A 19,204-nucleotide genomic window follows, 5' to 3' on the forward strand; every position below is an offset into this window, starting at 1 on the left:
ATCTGCTCTCCCTTTTGCAGCCTGCCCTGATGTTGGCATTTTAAGTGAGGGCTGCCCCAGGTACACAGGTACTTACATTGTGTTTCTGAAATAAAGGTTCAAGACAAAATGTTCCAACTTTGGTGCCTGAAGACTGGCATTTAAATCCATATTTAGACACCTAAACACGTGGCCTGGTATACAGAGGTATGGAGCACCTACAACTCCTAGTCTGGGTTATAATGCTCAGTAATAATACTGTCCTTTACAGGGGACTATACTTGATGCCATGGGGTGGCTTCTATGTTCCAATGACCCTGGGAGCTGTGATGGTGGGAGTTTTAACTTCTGTTAGAACTACCCAACAGACAGGTCAAAGGATAAGGACCAGACAAAAAGCAGCCCACTGGCTGAGCGAAAGGCCAACAACCTATCCTTGTAAAAGAGCTGAGTTATAGAAACACAACAGGAGAGCCATTCTGTCAAACAGCACGATAGACAGGGATGGCAGAGCCTTATGGATACTGCTGGTGATGTCTGATGGTGTGGGAAGGATTCAGATTCTGAGCGGGGGGATAAAACGTCAAGAATTAAATATTAGAGCCACAAAAGGAATTTAAAAAGTACTCAAGAGAGAGACAGTAAGTGTGCTAGCAGGTGTGCAGCCAGGGCACTGGACATGATCTGTTCAACAGGAATCTCTCTGGTCCTCATCCAAGGGAAGTAGTTTTATGTGAGGAGGTTAGCGAGTGAGAGTAACCCATGCCTGCTTGGCGTGGCGCTCTGTCCCTTTCTAGTGGCAGCTACACCAGCTAGGGATTGATGAGCTTGCTACAGCCTTGGCTAAGAGACATATATCTTTTAGCTCATGCAGTAGAGGATCATGTATTAAGTCAAGAGCTCTCAGGTTCGATCCTGGCTGCTGATGACTAGGGTCAGTCAACGTTACATGACCATGCTCAGCAAGTTCAGTATGTTGAAAACAACAAAGAATAGAATTGTGCTGGAATGAGGCCCTGAGGGCATATCTACATAGCCTGTGGCCTTGAGATTTCCGGCCTGGGGCGATGGACATGTGTTGGCGAGACTCGTGCTAGCACTCTAAAAAGAGCTGTGTAGGCAGCGCTTTCAAGTGTACTACCCTCAGCCCTAGGCTTCAGAGTTTGAGCTGCTGCCCAAATTGTAACTTCAGTGCAGATTTTTTAGCTAGCACAAAGCCCCACCCCAAATCTGTCAGCCCAGGCAGGGAGGCGCACCGCCACTGACTCCATAGACGTACTATGAAAGTCTGTCCAGTCACTGCGATACTGAGTGATTGGGTGTCAGGGTGATAGCATGGCAGAACTGTCGCATACTGTCACAAGGATCAGAATTCTCACCTTGAAAATCTGTAACGAGCAAATTTCCATTGGTTTTCTCATACAGCCAGTGCTGAAAGGTGCAACACTTCTGACCAGCTTCTGAGTCTTTTCTCATGAAATTTATTTCCTTGCCATCCCGGACAGAATATTTCACAAATTCTCCAATCAGTTCCTCTTCCACGGTTGCATAAGGGATATTATTCTTAGGACGATGAACAAGGAAAACAGGAATGATCCTGAAATCGAACCCAATAAGCCTTAATGATCTCAGTCAGGGAAAGTGTAAGAGAGAGACTTTTTGTCCAGGAACATGCAGTTTCAAACAGTCAGTAGAAAAGATACTAGGGCTGAGTCAAGTTTGATACTAGGAAACATTTTGATAGGAATTAGATCCTTCTATTGTGCAGTGATCTACAAATTATGTAAGTTCTTTTTCATTTATTGGGTCAAATCTAAACCCTTCTGCATTAAGTTTTCAAAGCATATTTGCTAATGCTGTCCTTGTACATTCTGAAAATGAAGACCTACATTTTAAAAAGTGTTCACTAATTTTTGGGTGCATTGTTTTTATGGTGCCTTTTTGACAACAGAAGGCCTGATTTTTAAAGGTGCTGAGCCCTTTTATCTTCCAGTGGCTTCCATGGCAATGTTATCTGTGATCAGTGTTGATGCACTTCAGGGCTTGGGTTTCTCAATTTGTGCACCTAAAGCCAGAGGCATCCAAAGTTAGTTAGCACATTTGAAAATTCAGACCAAAACAACTCTTTTTTCAGACAACAAGAGGAGGAAATATAAGAACTTCTTTTTAGAGGGATCATTAGATTCTTAGTACAGACTGGCTCAAGCCAAAGCCTTGGAGCTGAAAATCCCTGAATTTTGGTGAATTATGTTTAGTTCAGAACTCCTCAGCTGACTTCAGGTGAAATTTCACCTGGAAAATCAAAACCAGGCAAAACTCACTTAGTTTTCCAAACTCAAAACTTGGGCTATTTTTGCCAAAAGGTTTGAAAAGCCTTCCATGAACGTGGGCTGGGTTTGCCAGACCCTAGGTGATTTCTCCCCTAAAACTCAGTGTTACAGCATTGCTTGCTTTTATCTCAGAGCTATAGCGAAAATAAAAACCAGTTGTGCTGAGCACGCTTACTGCATACAGAGTAACCAAATGGAAGCAGTCCAGCCTTCCTCTTTCCTTCTGGTGCTGTATGAAATAGCTGCTACTGTGAATGGCATGTATATAAATTATTCTAATTAGTAAAGATGGAAAGACATGGTGTGGATACCAAAACCACCTGCTGTTTTGGACAAAGCCAGGGCTTAGCTTAATGTTCAGCTCACTTTGAGTCAGCATATAAATGTTTTATTTCACTGTTTTCTGGATTGGGATCCAAATGGAATCATCTTTCACTATATATAGAGAGACTACTGGGAAAAAGTTAATTCATCCACTCTAATCTTTTTCAGTGATTCAGATGCAGCTGAAGCAGATATCTTATGTCATCTACAAGGAGATGAAGACTTAGGCTGCTCACAGGCATGTGAGGTTTATCCTTGAGATGAGTCATGGACAGGTGGAATTTCAACCATCTTTTGGGCATCTGACTATATATGGTAGCCATACACAGGAACAGCAAATCCTTTGAAAAAGATCTGAGATATCTGTTGCAAAATTCACGAGGTGTCACTTCCCATCCTGAGGTGCAGCGATGGGTCTGTACTAAAACTACTCACCTGATTTCCATACATAGACAAACCCGCTCTCTACACCGGGACAATCCTTCAATATGAACATCCCAAACATGAGAAGAGTCCAGAACCAGAGCTAAACTTTGTGGCTTACGCACAGATGGGCTCAAGTGACTTGCCTAAACAGAAGAGGCTTAGTACCAGCTTTCAGATATTCTACGGGTTTTTTGCTAGGTTTTATTTTTAATTGAAAGCTTTGGGGTCTGACTCTCGTCTACCACTGAGTTTACACTGGTGTACTTGCACTGACATATATGGATTAGTCTTTACATCACTATAAGTGAGAGTGGAATTAGGCCCTTTGCTTCTGAATCTCCGCTACTCACTGGAGTTTACTCTTTTTCTTTATAATTGGAAGAAAGAATCATTCTTACCATTTCATCGTTACCAAGTATGATCTAAGATATGACTGCAGTGGTACCTCATATTTTCTCAGCATGTCTGTTTTTTTCTTCCCCAGCAATATTTTCCAGGAGCCAGATGGCCAGTGTAGCTCAGAATAATATACATACTCACTCTGGCACGTCTCCAAAGCCTTCCAAAGATTCTGCTTCTGCTGCGTATATCTTGGCGTACTCTCTTGCGGTATTTTGAACATAGCATTCCTATGTTATAAACAGGAATGCCAATGCAGCGTTACTGAAAACATTTAACACAGCCAGCTGTTTGAACATTTCAAAACTAGCTATTCCCACAATGTTTGTTTACAGAAGAAAATGGAGTTTACCTGCATTGCCAGTTTGTAGTTCTTCTGAACAAGTTCATCTTTGGTTTTGGTCCCGTATGAAATAGCAGTGTGCACTTTAAGAACACAGGGATGACCGGGGCTGAATATAGGCACTAGGCCTTGCATCACTTTACTTCGAAATGCTTTCCGGTGCACCCCTTCACCAAAGTGTAACTCTTCCGTTGCAATTCTTCCATGTAGGTTGCCACCAAAATAGCTATCGCTGATGAAGTCTTCTCTGAACATGAGCTGAATGAATTCAATCTCTTCCAAACCTAAACCACAATGAAACTGTGTTCTGTACAGCATCTTTCCATATACACAGTAAATTGCAAAGAAAGAGACTGTTAAGAGTGAAAAGAAAATAAATAGGGGAAAGAGGTGGAAAGAAGGCTGTTCAGATGGGGAAAGACTGCAGAAGAGAATACCGAGACACTATGGAGGGACAGAGAGGGACAGAGAGTCTCACTGAGGGAGCAGAGAGGGAAAGAGAGAGATATAAGGTCCATGAGGTAGGCTGCAGCAAATCCACAATGGATTTTAAAAACAAGAAGGGCAATTTTGAACTGGATCCTCAAATGTACGTGAAGCCACTACAGCTGCTTGAGAACCTGAAGTCGGTGATGGGTGTGATTTGCTTCAATTTTTTTGTTCCTGTGAGAAGGCAGGAAAGTTGGGCCATTGAGCCTACAAAATACACACACAGCTAGGGTGTGCTCTATTTGCATGTGTGATTGCACACCTAAGCTCCCTGGAAATGAGGCCTAATCTTTTTAGAAAAGCCTGAAGACGTGAGGGTGTTGTCAATTCTGCTTTAGCTTATTTTACAATTTGAAAAACAATGTTTACAAATTAACTTTAGCTTTCAGATTTCTTCAGTGCAGAAACCATGTTTACCTGTGTGCTTGTATAGCACCTGGTTCAAGGAGGTCCCAATCTGGACCAGATACTACCATAGTATACATAATAATTATAGCATCAATAACATTTTTCAGATCAGTCCCAGAGCTGCAGAATTACATGCTAAATCATGTATCTTGAATAGTTGTGTTTTAAAGCAGTAAGCTATAGGTTAAAGATTGATTAGAAAGGAGAGAAGATAATAGGAAGATTAGGAGGGATGGTCTAGGTAATACTTGGTCATTTCTCAGTGCAGAGACTAGACTTGATGACCTATCGAGTCCTTTCCAGTCCTCCATTTCCATGATTCTATGACTTTTTTTATTCCACAGGTGGTTTTGTGTAGACTCAGGTTCTCCATAAAATATTGTGTCACATTCATCTGTGGAGTAACTGCTTTGATTTCAGTGGGGGTGACACTAGGCATAAATTTGAACCATGATTTCTCAAACTGTCACCTGTGGATTTTATAGGTTTCACTGAGATGACGAACATCTGCTTAAGTTTGTTAAAACTGAATAAAACTGCGAAACTACTGACTTCAATTTCTAAATGTGTGGAATAATGTTACCACGAAAATACAGACAAAATATTGGAGGAAGAAGAAGCAGGGAAATACAAAAAGAGTAAAATTAAAAACTGAAGTGGGGAAAAGGGCAAGTTTGTAGAGGAAAATGAACTAAAAATTCTACCTGTATTTCAGATCTGCAGAATAGGGTGACCAGATGTCCCGATATTAGGGGCTTTGTCTTATATAGGCAACTATACTCCCTGCCCCCTAGGGTGGGGGGAAAAGTATCCCAGTTTTCCACAGTTGCTAAATGGTCACCCTACTGCAGAGTTACGTAGAGTGAGGACTACTTTCATCTCTCTATGTACATACAACTTCTCCTGTGTTAATGAAAAGCGAGAGAGGAAAACTCATAGACTCATAGACTCTAGGACTGGAAGGGACCTCGAGAGGTCATCGAGTCCAGTCCCCTGCCCACATGGCAGGACCAAATACTGTCTAGACCATCCCTAATAGACATTTATCTAATCTACTCTTAAATATCTCCAGAGATGGAGATTCCACAACTTCTCTAGGCAATCTATTCCAGTGTTTAACTACCCTGACAGTTAGGAACTTTTTCCTAATGTCCAACCTAAATCTCCCTTGCTGCAGTTTAAGCCCATTGCTTCTTGTTCTATCATTGGAGGCCAAGGTGAACAAGTTTTCTCCCTCCTCCTGATGACACCCTTTTAGATACCTAAAAACTGCTATCATGTCCCCTCTCAGTCTTCTCTTTTCCAAACTAAACAAACCCAATTCCTTCAGCCTTCCTTCATAGGTCATGTTCTCAAGACCTTTAATCATTCTTGTTGCTCTTCTCTGGACCCTCTCCAATTTCTCCACATCTTTCTTGAAATGCGGTGCCCAGAACTGGACACAATACTCCAGTTGAGGCCTAACCAGCGCAGAGTAAAGCGGAAGAATGACTTCTCGTGTCTTGTTTACAACACACCTGTTAATGCATCCCAGAATCATGTTTGCTTTTTTTGCAACAGTATCACACTGTTGACTCATATTAAGCTTGTGGTCCACTATGACCCCTAGATCTCTTTCTGCCATACTCCTTCCTAGACAGTCTCTTCCCATTCTGTATGTGTGAAACTGATTGTTCCTTCCTAAGTGGAGCACTTTGTATTTATCTTTATTGAACTTCATCCTGTTTACCTCAGACCATTTCTCCAATTTGTCCAGATCATTTTGAATTTTGACCCTGTCCTCCAAAGCAGTTGCAATCCCTCCCAGTTTGGTATCGTCCGCAAACTTAATAAGCGTACTTTCTATGCCAAAACCTAAAGCCCTAAGTGTGCAGTCCAAAGTCTTTCTGCTTGCAAAAGTGACTATCTCCGATTTAGACATGTAAACCTTTGACTCCCTTTGAAGCAAAGAATGAACAGTGTATGTATATATACAATGCTATAATAAAAGGGCTCCTTATCTCCAATTATAGTTCTTTTATCAAGTTATACCGCATTGCTAGATGAAAAGCCCTCCATTTGTTTTAAAGAGGAAGTGAATGATTAATTCTACTCCACAAAGAGAAACAAGAAAAAAATCAACCATCTGAATGAAGTAGTTGACTAGTACAGTATGTTCAGAAATGATAAACCAATTTGCAAAGCGTTGTCTATCTTTAGCACATGCGTAGCAAGATGTGCCGGTCTGATTAAATAAAAGATAACACATAGGGAAAATATTCCAGATCTTCATCCTTGCCCTTCTCCTTGGGTAAAGTTACACAGCAGACAACTTGCAAATACCATGTGTTCAAATAGCACTGGAAGATTTTATGCCAGAATATTTTATTGCGCCTCTTTTTTTCTCCTCCTTTATTACTGTGACATGTTGCGGTGGTATTTCACTAGTTACTGTGTGTGAAGTGACAGTGCACCAAATGCATCAAAAGTATCTGTCCATTTAACTCAACCTGTTTTATACGACAGGAATTCTATAAAAGGCACAATTCTGCAAACTCCCATTAGCTTTAAGGGGAATTTTGCCGTTATTAGGACAGCAAGGGGCAATGCATAATGGGAAAGAACTGTCCAAGAAATATTGCACTGATGACTGATCTATAAGGTCTGAAGGCATTTCTGGTGCAAGAGGAAAAGATGATTTATCATGTATTAATGGTATAATAAAAGAGGATTCAGGGTCAAAGCTCATTTAATCTCTGATGAGTGTTGTGTCTTGGGCTGCACCTTGGAAACACTACGACTGGATATACGATAATATCATATGACTGGAAGGGACCTTGACAGATCATCTAGTCCAGTAACCTGCACTCATGGCAGGACTAAGTATTATCTTCTAGATCATCCCTGACAACTATTTGTTTAACTTGCTCTTAAAAATCTCCAATGATGGAGATTCCACAACCTCTCTATGCAATTTATTTCAGTGCTTAACCACCCTGACAGTTAGAAAGCTTTTCCTAATGTCCAATCCAAACCACCCTGGCTGCAATTTAAGCCCATTGCTTCTTGCCCAATCCTCAGAGGTTAAGGAGAACAATCAGACCTACAGATACGTAACCATTAGTACCCCCGCCACAACTCTGGAGCTGAACACCTCTGAAGTTCGGAAAAAATTAAAATCCCAAACCAGATCTGACTGTTGTAACTGGCCCTACCTATAAAATGGGTCAAATGGGCTGAATCCTCTGCTCAGATGCTCCCAAATATCGGAGTGTTTAAACTCCAGACCTGAATTTTAGTGATAAGTGCATTCACCAAGATATGTGATGCATTGTGCATGTTGGATTAGAATATGCACCTATGTGATCAAAAACCCTCACCACTGTTAATCAGAGTTTTTGAAAATCAAGCTACATGACTTTGTCGATCTGTATTGGAATATATATTATGATGATTTTGTTGTATGATTAAGTAATCATCCAGAATTACTGCCTTAAGGTTAGTGGGCTAGTGGATAGGGAGAAGCTGTTGACATGATATATCATGATTTTAGTAAGATTTTTGACACAGTCCCACATGACACTCATAAGCACACTAGGGAAACACAGGACTGACAGATATTTTCTGGCCAAACTTGTTTTGGCCAAGAACATTTGGGGTCACCACGATGAAGTACAAGGGGACTTTTGTTTGTTATAAAATACAGGTTAGCTTTATATAGATCTGAAATAGCTACAAGGTGTATCCCAAAACATTTGACAGGAAAAAAGTTTTACAGAATTGGGTGCAGTGATTTGTATGTAACACCTTGTGGTGATGGAGCAGAAAAAATGAGGGCACTATAAAAAAAAGAAAGATGACCTCTTTACAAATAGTAAGGTGGAAGATATTTCAAGCATATTTAGTTATAGTAAGGGAGACTGGAAAGGGACAATAATAGGGAGAAGAATCTGGTTGAAAAACCGTACTAAAAGAGTAGTGTTCAATGGTTCACTGTCAGACAGAGAGGACATATCTAAAGGAGTCCTGCGGGGGTCTGTCCTGGGTTTGGTACTATTCAATATTTTCATTAGTGACTTGGATAATGGAGTGGGGAATAAGCTTATAATATTTGCAGATGACACCAAGTGGGGAGCACTTTGGAGGACAGAATTAAAATTCAAAATGACCTTGACAAATTGGACAATTTGGACTGAAATCAAGATGATATTCAATAAAGACAAGTGCAAAGGACTTCACTTAGGAAAAAAAAATCAAATGCACAAATAGAAGTACAAAATGGGAAATAAGTGACTAGGTGGTAGTACTGCTGATAAGGATCCGGGGCTTACAGCGGATAATAAATTTAACATGAGTCAACAGTGTGATGCAGTTGTGAAAAAGGCTAATAACATTCTGAGATGTATTAACAGGAGTGTCATATGTGGGAGGTAATTGTCTCATTCTACTTTGAACTGGTGAGGCCTCAACTGAGTATTGTGTCCAGTTTTGGGTGCCACACTTTAGGAAAGATATGAACAAATTGGAGGGAATCCAGAGGAAAGCAATAAAAATGATCAAAGCTTTAGAAAGCCTGGTCAATGAAGAAAGGTTAAAAAATGGGCATGTTTAGTCTTGGGAAAAGAAGTCTGAGGGCAGAGGTGAAAGTAAGCCTGTACGGTCCAGTATGACGTACCAGTAAGGAAGTGGCTGCTAGTACATAGTTGACCATACCAGCAGGGCCACTGATGGGGAGGGGCAGGGGGAAAGGGGCAGCTACTGCAGCAGCGGCCGAGACCCGGGTCCTTTAAATCACTACCGGAGCCTGGGTTGGTGCAGGCCGGGCAATTCTGAAGGGCTGGCTGGGGGAGTCTGACCACAGCCCCGCCCCTTCTGCCTGAGGCCCCGCCCCTTCTGGGGGCCCAGAGCTCCCCCACACACCTTGCCCAGAACCCAGCTGCCCTGCATACCAGTAAGTCCATTAAGTTACTTTCACCCCTGCCTGAAGGGATGACCTGATAACAGTTAACGGGTGGTTAAATTCTGGAATAGACTTCCAAGGGAGGCATAGGCACTGACTTCTGCTCCCGCCGGTGGGTGCTTGACGCCCCCTCTGTCACCGTCCCTGCCCCTTCCATGAGGTCCCACCCCTCCCACTCCTTCCCCACCCCCATTCCAACCCCTTCTGCAAAGTCCCCGCCCCAATTCCACCCCCTCCCTTCCCCTGTTCCAACTCCTTCCCCAAATCCCCGCCCCGGCCCCACCTCTTCCACTGAGTGCATCATGTTCCTGCTCCTGCCCCTCCCTCCCAGAGCTTGCTGCTGTTTGGTGGCAGCTGGGAGTGCTGGGAGGTAGGCGGAGGAGCGGTGACAGGGCATGCTCGGGGGAGGAGCGAGGTGGGGGTGAGGGGAGCTTGGCTGTCGCTGGGTGCAGAGCACCCACTGTTTTTTCCCCGTGGGTGCTCCAGCCCCAGAGCACCCACGGAGTCGGTGCCTATGAAAGGAGGTTGAGCAAAACCTATCAGTGGAGGTTTTTAAGAACAGGTTAGACAATGGTCTAGGTTTATTTGGTCCTGGCTCAGTGCAGGGAGCTGTACTTGGTAACTCCTCGAGGTCCCTTCCAGCCCAACATTTCTATAATTCTATAGAAATTGTAAATCTGAGTGTTAATATCCCAAACAAGGTTTGTATTTTTTAAAAATGTTGGGTTTTTCCTACTATGTATCTTTTGACTTGTGTGTGTAAATGGAGTTGTTCTGGCATGCAAGAGATGAGTGCAAGCTTTTGTGGATGCACTAATTTCCCCTGAGACAATTTAAGACATTACTTCTTCACTGAAAAGATGTGTTGCAAAGAATGATTCTGTTCCTAATTCTAGAACAGCCAGCATCACACACAACAGTTCATTCCTCTGATCAAGGGAGGGTGAACTGTTAGAATCATGACTGCATGTGCAAACTGGGTGATCTGACCTGAACATAGCTGTTCAGGCACCTAATTTACCATTTGCAAGTGCAATTTGATTTACATATGAAACCACTGCAATTGTGCATGTAAATATGTATATTTTTTGTTCATGTTTTTGTTTGGATCTTGTTTGAAAATTCTTTCCATAAGTTCATCTCTGGGACCATCATTAAAGTTGCAACTTTGCTCATCATTTATTTGCACATTAAGAGAAATGAAATATGTTGGGCCAGATTCACTGAAACAATCAGCCCACTTTGATGATGCAAAGCAGCTGTATAATGATAACCAGATAGTTAAACCAAGCTAACAGCTGCTTTGCATCACCAGAGAAATGCAAAGAACTAACAAACCTGGTCCTTTACCTTCAGGAGCCTAATAACATCTATACTTATAAATTTATTGTTGATTTTTATTTATATTTTATTGACAAAAGTGTGGCAATTAGTAAGGGCAGGTATTTAAAACAAACAATGATTGTATTTACCTTCAGTATCCTGATAACTTGAAAGATGTTTCAATACTGCAAGGGAACAAAAGGAAAGCGATACTGTAGTGACACAGAATTCAAATGGCGTCTGTCATTGTTCTTATCATTTAAAAGCCAATGTGCTGGGATTTACCTTCAGAGTTCAGGTTAAATTCAGCAGTCACCTTTCCATAAACATTCTTCAAGCAGCAACAATACAATCCCTGGTCTTTTATGCTAGTTTGAAGTATTGCCAAAGACACTGGTGAATCATCCCCTGCACTGGAACAGAAGTTGTTAACATTTGCAGTTTAGTATTTTAAAACATTTTTTCTAACCAACTTACTCAGAACCACCCAATTTTTTGGACTTAATGAAGCTGCAAAGAGCATGATTCAGAGAGGATGTGAATAGATTTGATATGTTTTTTCAAATCCCACTTGGAAGTATTCAGCCTGTTTTGTATAGCCCAGTAGATTTTTTTTCATCATATCCTGAGAGAAAATAATACTTCTACCAAACCTACATAGAACCTGATTATATTACAGTATTAGAAGCTCTTATCAGTTTCTAATATTCATATTGGTTTCACAGGTAACCATGCTACGGCAGGCAGGGCATGTGTACTGGGGAACATGACACCAGCAGTCATAAGATAGAATGTTTTCTGTAGTCTCTTAACATAGCATGTAAAGTATATTTTCCTGTAGACTAAGAAACAAATACCGTTGATTGGACATTCAGAACAGCTCTGCATGGAAATAGAGTGCGTCCTTCCAAAGAAACATGTATAGTTATTGGATATTGGTATGGACCACTTTTTGACATGAAAGAGAACACAAAGGTTGCTAACATCAGGGCTGAATTTGACTGTGTGTGAGACTAAGGCTGGTATATTGGCACCTTATATTTTATCTTTGAGCCTATGCTCAACTTTAAGCATGTGCTGAAGGCCAACCTCTTCATTCATATTATATATTTGCCACTCCACAGCATCATTTGGAGGAGCTAAGAATGGCACATCTAATGTGTTCTGGTGAGTGTTGGGGACCTGCTCAGTTACTCTACTAGTAGATGCCCTCAGCTATGCTAACCCTCATTTTTATGCACTCTTGGATTGTTGTTGCTTAGTGCTGTAATGCTATTTAGGGAAGGGCTGCTTTCCAAGAACAATGATGTTCAAGATGGCCAAACCCACAGGCTCAAATACCTCTCTCTTAACCTTTATTGTTTACTATTTGTCAGGGCCGTAGCAACAAAGAACGTGGCCCCCTCCGAACATATGTCCGGGGCCCCTTACGATGCAGAAACTGGAATGCGGTATTTATTTTATACAATATACAGGGTTTATATTATGTATAATAGACCTACAGTGTACATGTAGTCCGTATTTACGCAAAGCGCTTCTTTCGAGCCTTGTTCTCCGCAAATTGGTTAATCAATGCGTCATAGTCCAGAGATCTGGCAATCTTGTTTTCGATTGAGATAACGGCAAGCGCAGAAAGCCTGTCATCTGTCATGGTTGAGCGCAGGATATTCTTGATCAGTTTCATTCTGCTGAAGCTCCTTTCAGCACCCGCGACAGTAACTGGTGTGGTCAGAAGAATTCTGATGCAAATGCAAAGATTCGGATATATCTCCTGAAGGCTGTTCTTGTATATGTACATTAAAAAATTGTTTGCTGTGACAAGTCCTCTCTCTTTCTCGATGACATAAATAAAACGATTCAATTCCATTATGAGTTCGTTGGCATCAATGTCTCCCATTTTTCTTTCAAAATTTTTGCTGTGATTCTCCAGTTCATTTTCTCTGTGACACTGCTTCAGGCTGTTAGCGTTGTACAGAAATCCAAACAACTTATACCACTCCATGAGTTGCTCAAATCGCAACGAAACAGAAGATATGGCCTGATCAGTGAGAACAAGAAAGAACTGCGATTTGAATTTTTCTTCGGCAGAAAGACGACTCGAATCATCAGCACATTCGTAATCAAACATTCTCTTCTTACGTCGCACCCTGGTTTCTGGAAACACCTGCTCAATACCCATATGCTCTGCTAATTCACGTGCATTTGTGACCACAGAGTTATATCCTGTATTTCGATAGTCTTCCAAAACCTTCATTGTAGCACCAACTTCTGCCTGCAGTACGTCAATTGACACATCTGGTGACTGAATTAATTTGCTGGTTTTATTGACATGAAATAGTATATTGTACCACGTGTACACAGTCAGAACAAAAGGCCACGTAGTAACATGGTCTAAAAGCGCACCGGCTTCTGTTGCTGTATTGCCATCTTTCTTTTCGAGCACATATTCTCGCAAAGATGACAAAGCATTGCACAATTGTTCAAGGTGATAACGCAATGGCTTCACAGCATCAATTCTTGATTCCCAACGAGTGTCCGATAACCCTTTAACAGATATTGGCATATGTTCTTGAAGTATATCCCAACGTGAAGGTGAAGAAGAAAAGATAACGTATATTCTGTTAATCAGACCGAAAAAGTCAATGGTATATTTCGATGACTTTGCCGCGTCTGAGATCACAAGATTCCAAGTGTGAGCTCCACATGGTACATACAAGGCACGGTCATTTATTTCTAGCATGCGGGCTTGAACTCCTTTATTCTTTCCTCTCATATTTGCGCCATTATCATAAGCTTGGCCTCTCATGTCAGCAATGTCTATTCCTAAGTTGTTTGTCTTTTCAAGAAATGCTTCCAATAAGCCCTCGCCAGTTGTATCATGAACATTAAGGAAACCAACAAACGCTTCACGAATATTGACACCATCTTCACCGTTGTATTCAACAAAGCATAATACCACAGACATCTGTTCTTCATGTGACACGTCGGGAGTACAGTCCAAAATAACTGAATAATATTTTACTTTTTTAAGCTGCGCTACGTTGGCCTCTTGAATGTTACTGGCAACAAGTTGAATCAGCTCGTTTTGGATCTGTGGACTGAGGTACTGAACATGTGTCTCTGCCTTCTTAATCCTCTGTAAAAGTTCGCTAAGGACAGTATCATACTTTGCAAGCAATTCAAACAGTCCCAAAAAGTTGCCATTCGAAGGATCGCCAAGCTTTTCATTACTTCTTCGAAATGCCAAGTTTCTTTCAGACAAGAAAATAATGACATCAACCATGCGTTTGACAACATTTCTCCAGAAATCTCTTTCTTTCAGAAAAGCCTGCAATTCGAGTTGGTCAATAGATGTACAGTTTACTATGCCTGACCGAAGGTCAAACCATTTCACCATACAGTCTTGATGACCTTTGCCTGTTTCATGCCGCTGAAGTCTTTTTGACAGTGCTTTCCAAGCAGATGTTCCACGACGTAGCCGTATGTCTCCAGTGCCAAATAATTTACAACAAAAACAAAAAATGGCATCTTTCTGAACTGAGTACATGAACCATGAACGTCTTATTTTCTCACCATTTGCCATGGTTCGATAGAAATGAGTACTTGTGAACCTCCGTCTTTCCTCGTTAAATGGAAATTCGTAACTTTCATTCTGCTGCGGTGGGCCATGTGCAACAATGTCACACACTTGCCTGTCCGATATTATAGACGGCCAATCTCCTGGATCATCAGTTAGTGGTTCAGATTCAGATACTTCTTTCCCGGCAGCAGCTGGAATATCTGTCACAGTTTGTTTGGTAGAATAACTGGCTTCACCTTCGACCTCACTTGAAGCACTTCTGGATACTTCTGGATACGATTCGTCACTGCTAGCGCTGTCCGTTTCATGTGTCTGTACCTGTACGTTGGATTGCAATGCAAAATACGTTGACAACTTTGGAATTTTCTCAAGTTCCTTCTCGGCATCTTTTGCTGCCTTTCGTTTACTAGCTCCGCTCTTATACATTCTCTTAGACATCACAAAGCACGCTTCTGCGTTGGAAATGATAAAAAACTAAACAACTAAATTAATAACATTTATCTGCCGACCGCTATTATGAACGCAAATACACATTCTTTGAATGGGTCCAACAAAAATTCAAAGCTGACCGACAGACAACTGATGTAGCCAATAGCATTATGATGTATCATAATGACTTCACGGTTTTGTCAGTAAAACCGACATGGATTGTGCAATAGCATCAATAAATGTCACTTACCTAGTTATACCTTACATTTTTTTTGCCACTTTTAGGGGCCCCCTTCCTTGCGGGGCCCCCTCCGGTTGGAGGGTACGGAGGGTGCTCGCTACGGCTCTGTTATTTGTATTACAGTAGTGCCCAGAGATGCCCTATCAGCATCGGGGCCCCATTGTATTGGGTATTGTATTAGTGTACAGACTATGATAAGCTGTAAACTGAAAAGCATACTGTCTATATGGTGACAAGACTATGGGTACGAGGTCTAGGTTTATTTGGTCCTGCCTCATTGCAGGGGGCTGGGCTAGATGATCTCTCAAGGTCTTTTGCAGTCCTACATTTCTGTGATTTTATGCATACATCTACACTGCAATAAAAAAACCCCAGGGGCGCCAAGTCTCAGAGGCTGGGTCAGCTGACTCGTGCTCACTGGGCTTGGGCTGCAGGGCTATCAGATTTTAGCTTAGCTGTTTGAGCTCAGACACTCACCAGGTCTGGGCCCTGAGACCTGGTGAGTGTCTACACTGCAATTTTATAGCTTCACAGCCTGTGCCATGCAAGCCTCAGTCAGCTGTCCTGCAGTGTAAATGTACCCTGACAGACTGGAGAGGTAGATTGAAAGGGCACAATGAAAGGGCTGAAGAGATGGGAAGAGGGAGTAAAAATTCCAAAAGTGCCCATGTGACTTAGGCTCCGAAGCTCCATTTTCAAAAGTCACGTTAGTACTAAGAAGCCCTAAGTATCATTGAAAGTCATTGGGGACTAAGGTCCATATTTGTAAAGGTATTTAGGTGCCTACATATGCTTAGTGGGATTCTGAAAAGAGGCTAGGTGCCTAACTCTCCTGAATAGATAAAACTTTCATTTTCCACTTTTCTCAGTACACTGCTGCTCAGTCATCCTGATATAATTTAATTGGCTGGGTTAAGGAGTCAGATAATTTTCACTCATACCCAACCCTTGTCAGTTTAAAGGGCCATTTAAAACAGAACTTAATGTTCAAAGGATGTAACCTCTCCTGTTCCTCGAAGAAGCTGCTTTTATTAGGCCTTGGAGATGCATATCTCCCAGTTTCTCATATCTTAGCCAGACTTGTTTATATCGTTTGGCCCAGCTGCATGATCTTGTACAGTAGTTGACAGTCTGTTGGGAACAGAATGAAACAGCTAAAGCAAGCAGACAGGAACTACCTTGAAGGAGGGAAACAATGTCTGATGTTAATACACTCTGCAAACTCTGGCTACTTTGTTTTAGCCAGTATATTGTCCCAGTCATTGCTCTACAGTTTTCTCACCAAGAGTTTATCATTAGACCCTTTAATTTTCCCCCACAAAAGATAATCTCAAAATATTTCAGGAAGTGCCAGTTAGGATCCCTCCTTACCTTCTGTTGACTCGAGCTAGTAACTTTGAATCTTTAATCCATGTAACGATGGAGTCTTCATGAATTTCCCCAAACTGACAGCATAATTTAATATTTCCAGAACAATCAGGGAACAGCTCAGCATGGATCTTCTTCAGTAACTTGGGGGCTTGAAATGAAATATCCAGTTAAGAATCAGAAAATACTACTACTACTTTGCCATTTTTAGAGGGACCTCAAAATGTCAGCTACACAAATTTAAACTGTTAAAAGACTGTAAAATATTTAGGAATAAATATTAAGGCAAATTACCCTCCAATGTGGAATAAAATAATAAAAGACTTGGAGGAATGAAACAAGTATGAAATTTCTTGGTTAGGTAGGGTAGCCTTGGTAAAGATGAATGTTCTCCCAAAGTTATTATTTTTGTTTCAATGCATCCCTGTTGGGTATCCCTGAAATGACATTAAAAACATGTCAGGATGCACTATTAAAATTCCTATGGAAACAAATGACAAAGGGTGAGTTCTAACATTCTGTATAAGCCTACAAAGAGGCATGGACTAGCTTTCCCTAATTTGGCTTATTATTATGCATCATAATAAGAAATGTGATCTGTTGGGTTAATAATTGAACATGCAAACACTGGCTAAAATGAGAACAAGACTGGAGATATTTTAAATGATTGGGTTAAAATGAAATATAGGTCACCAAAAACAAAATATCACTCATTCATCCAGACTACCTTAGTGGCTTTGGACATATTTTCTAAATTTCTACTGCCAAGGCCCTCCCCTTAGCTATTTTCATTAATAATAAGGAAAATATCCCTAGGAAATATCAAAGTGACTGTTCGTTGTTGGTAAGAGCTGTGATTACTCAATTCAGACAGCTGTTCTTGGGTCCTGATCTGAAATAATACCAAAAGAGATATAATAATGTAAATAATATAAAGATCCCGTATTTTCAATATTGAAAAGTCAAAGATTTTGCTGGATATTAGGTGGCCCTATTTAGGCCTTTAATCACATTTGAGGAGTTGACGCAGGAGAAAGCAAGAACAAAAGATTTAATTTCTAAAATATATACAGTTTTGACTGAAAAGGACATTGATAAGAAAACAACACAGATGAAAAGATGGGAGATGGATCTGGACAAAGAAATTGTTCTGGATGAGTTTGTCTCTATGTGGGAAAGGGGATATACATCTACAATTTGTGTGGCCCCTAAAGAAATTTTTTTTATAAATTATTATCTAGATAGCATTTGACTCCAGTTAAGTAAGTTCCAACATACTTTTGCTACTAGGGAGGTACTTTGTTGGCAGGCTTTGTTGTGCACATGTGGTGGCTGTGTCCAGGAATTAGATAGTTTGGGGAGGAAATTATTAAAGAGATCCTCTTACGACAAAATGCCAGCTTCCTAGAGATCCCCTGACCTGCTTACTTAATACATTTTAAACAGAAGGACAAATTAGTTTCTTTTGTACTGTTAGCAGCTAGACTTTTTATTGTACATGATTGGAAATGCATAATCCCTCTTGTGGAATTGTGGTATAGTAAAATATGCAATAGAAAAGCTTTCCCATCAAGTATGTACACTAGAGAAATGCCAACAAGAGGACAGGTATTTAGACATTTGGTCACTCTTTCTAGCATATTCAGAAGGAGGGTTCCCCAGCCAGCAAGCTGGAATCTTTAGCCAGGTTCTCTGAATATTGTCCTGATCCTGAATAAGTTATAAGCAATGTACAATGTAGTATGTTAAAATTTTATTTTAACTTTGCCTTAATACATTTTTTTTTAAAAAGCCGTAATGTAAGCATAGCATGTTCTTATTCAACACACCTTCTCCCTGATTAGAGGGCCAGTCAGTTAAACTATAATAAAGCTGCACAGGTATCACTGAGGTGTAATAATGTGAACATAGTGTGGTTACCCAAGTAGCACTGATTTTGCCTAAACTCCTTTATCACCTAGGGTGACTAGATAGAAAGTGTGAAAAATCAGATGGGGTGGAGGGGGGTGCAGATAGGTGCCTATATAAGAAAAAGCCTTAAATATCGGGACTGTCCCTATAAAATCAGGACATCTGGTCACCCTAGTTAGTGAGCAGACTCCTTATTTCTATTGATGATGTGAGAGAGGAAAGATAGCAGATTGATTCTCAGATTCCACGTGGAGTTCGCTGTTGTTAAAAACAAAAACAACCACCCTCCCCAAACAAAGCCCCCATCTTTTTACTCATAAGTTGAGGGCATTTCTAACTCCCAACCTTAACCACAAGCCATTCCTCTATGGACTGAAAAGAAGAGAATTACTACACCAGAACTGATTCACCCGATCATCAATACTATACTAAATGTTCACGTTAGTTCCATGCAGTAACCATAGATTACAAACATACAGTTTAAATCGAAGTGGATCAGATACACGTGTATAAAACTTGCCCAGTCTGCTGTATGCCTGGACATTTGCAGAACAAATATACAGAACCTAAACAGATGTTTTTAGTACCTACATTCTATATGGCCTACATTATTTGAGGATAGGACACATTCTTCCCTCTTTCTTAATGCAGTAGGTCCTCTTGTAACTACTCTGAAACTAGGGCCTCTTGTAACTTCTGGTTTGCCTACATTGTT

At 41.0% G+C, this 19,204-nt stretch overlaps 1 protein-coding gene across 1 annotated transcript in view; it reads right to left on the bottom strand.

Moving 5' to 3' along the window:
- The window catches only part of ALPK2 (alpha kinase 2), a 76,004-nt gene that overhangs the window by 15,149 nt on the left and 41,651 nt on the right, over nt 1-19,204 (bottom strand). The window contains 6 exon segments of the mRNA XM_050943509.1: nt 1,359-1,576; nt 3,600-3,688; nt 3,811-4,085; nt 11,110-11,145; nt 11,246-11,373; nt 16,582-16,729. Coding sequence (XP_050799466.1) covers nt 1,359-1,576; nt 3,600-3,688; nt 3,811-4,085; nt 11,110-11,145; nt 11,246-11,373; nt 16,582-16,729 — 894 coding nt within the window.

This window comes from Gopherus flavomarginatus, chromosome 3 (assembly GCF_025201925.1).
Source record: "Gopherus flavomarginatus isolate rGopFla2 chromosome 3, rGopFla2.mat.asm, whole genome shotgun sequence".
NCBI classification, from domain to species: domain Eukaryota; kingdom Metazoa; phylum Chordata; order Testudines; family Testudinidae; genus Gopherus; species Gopherus flavomarginatus.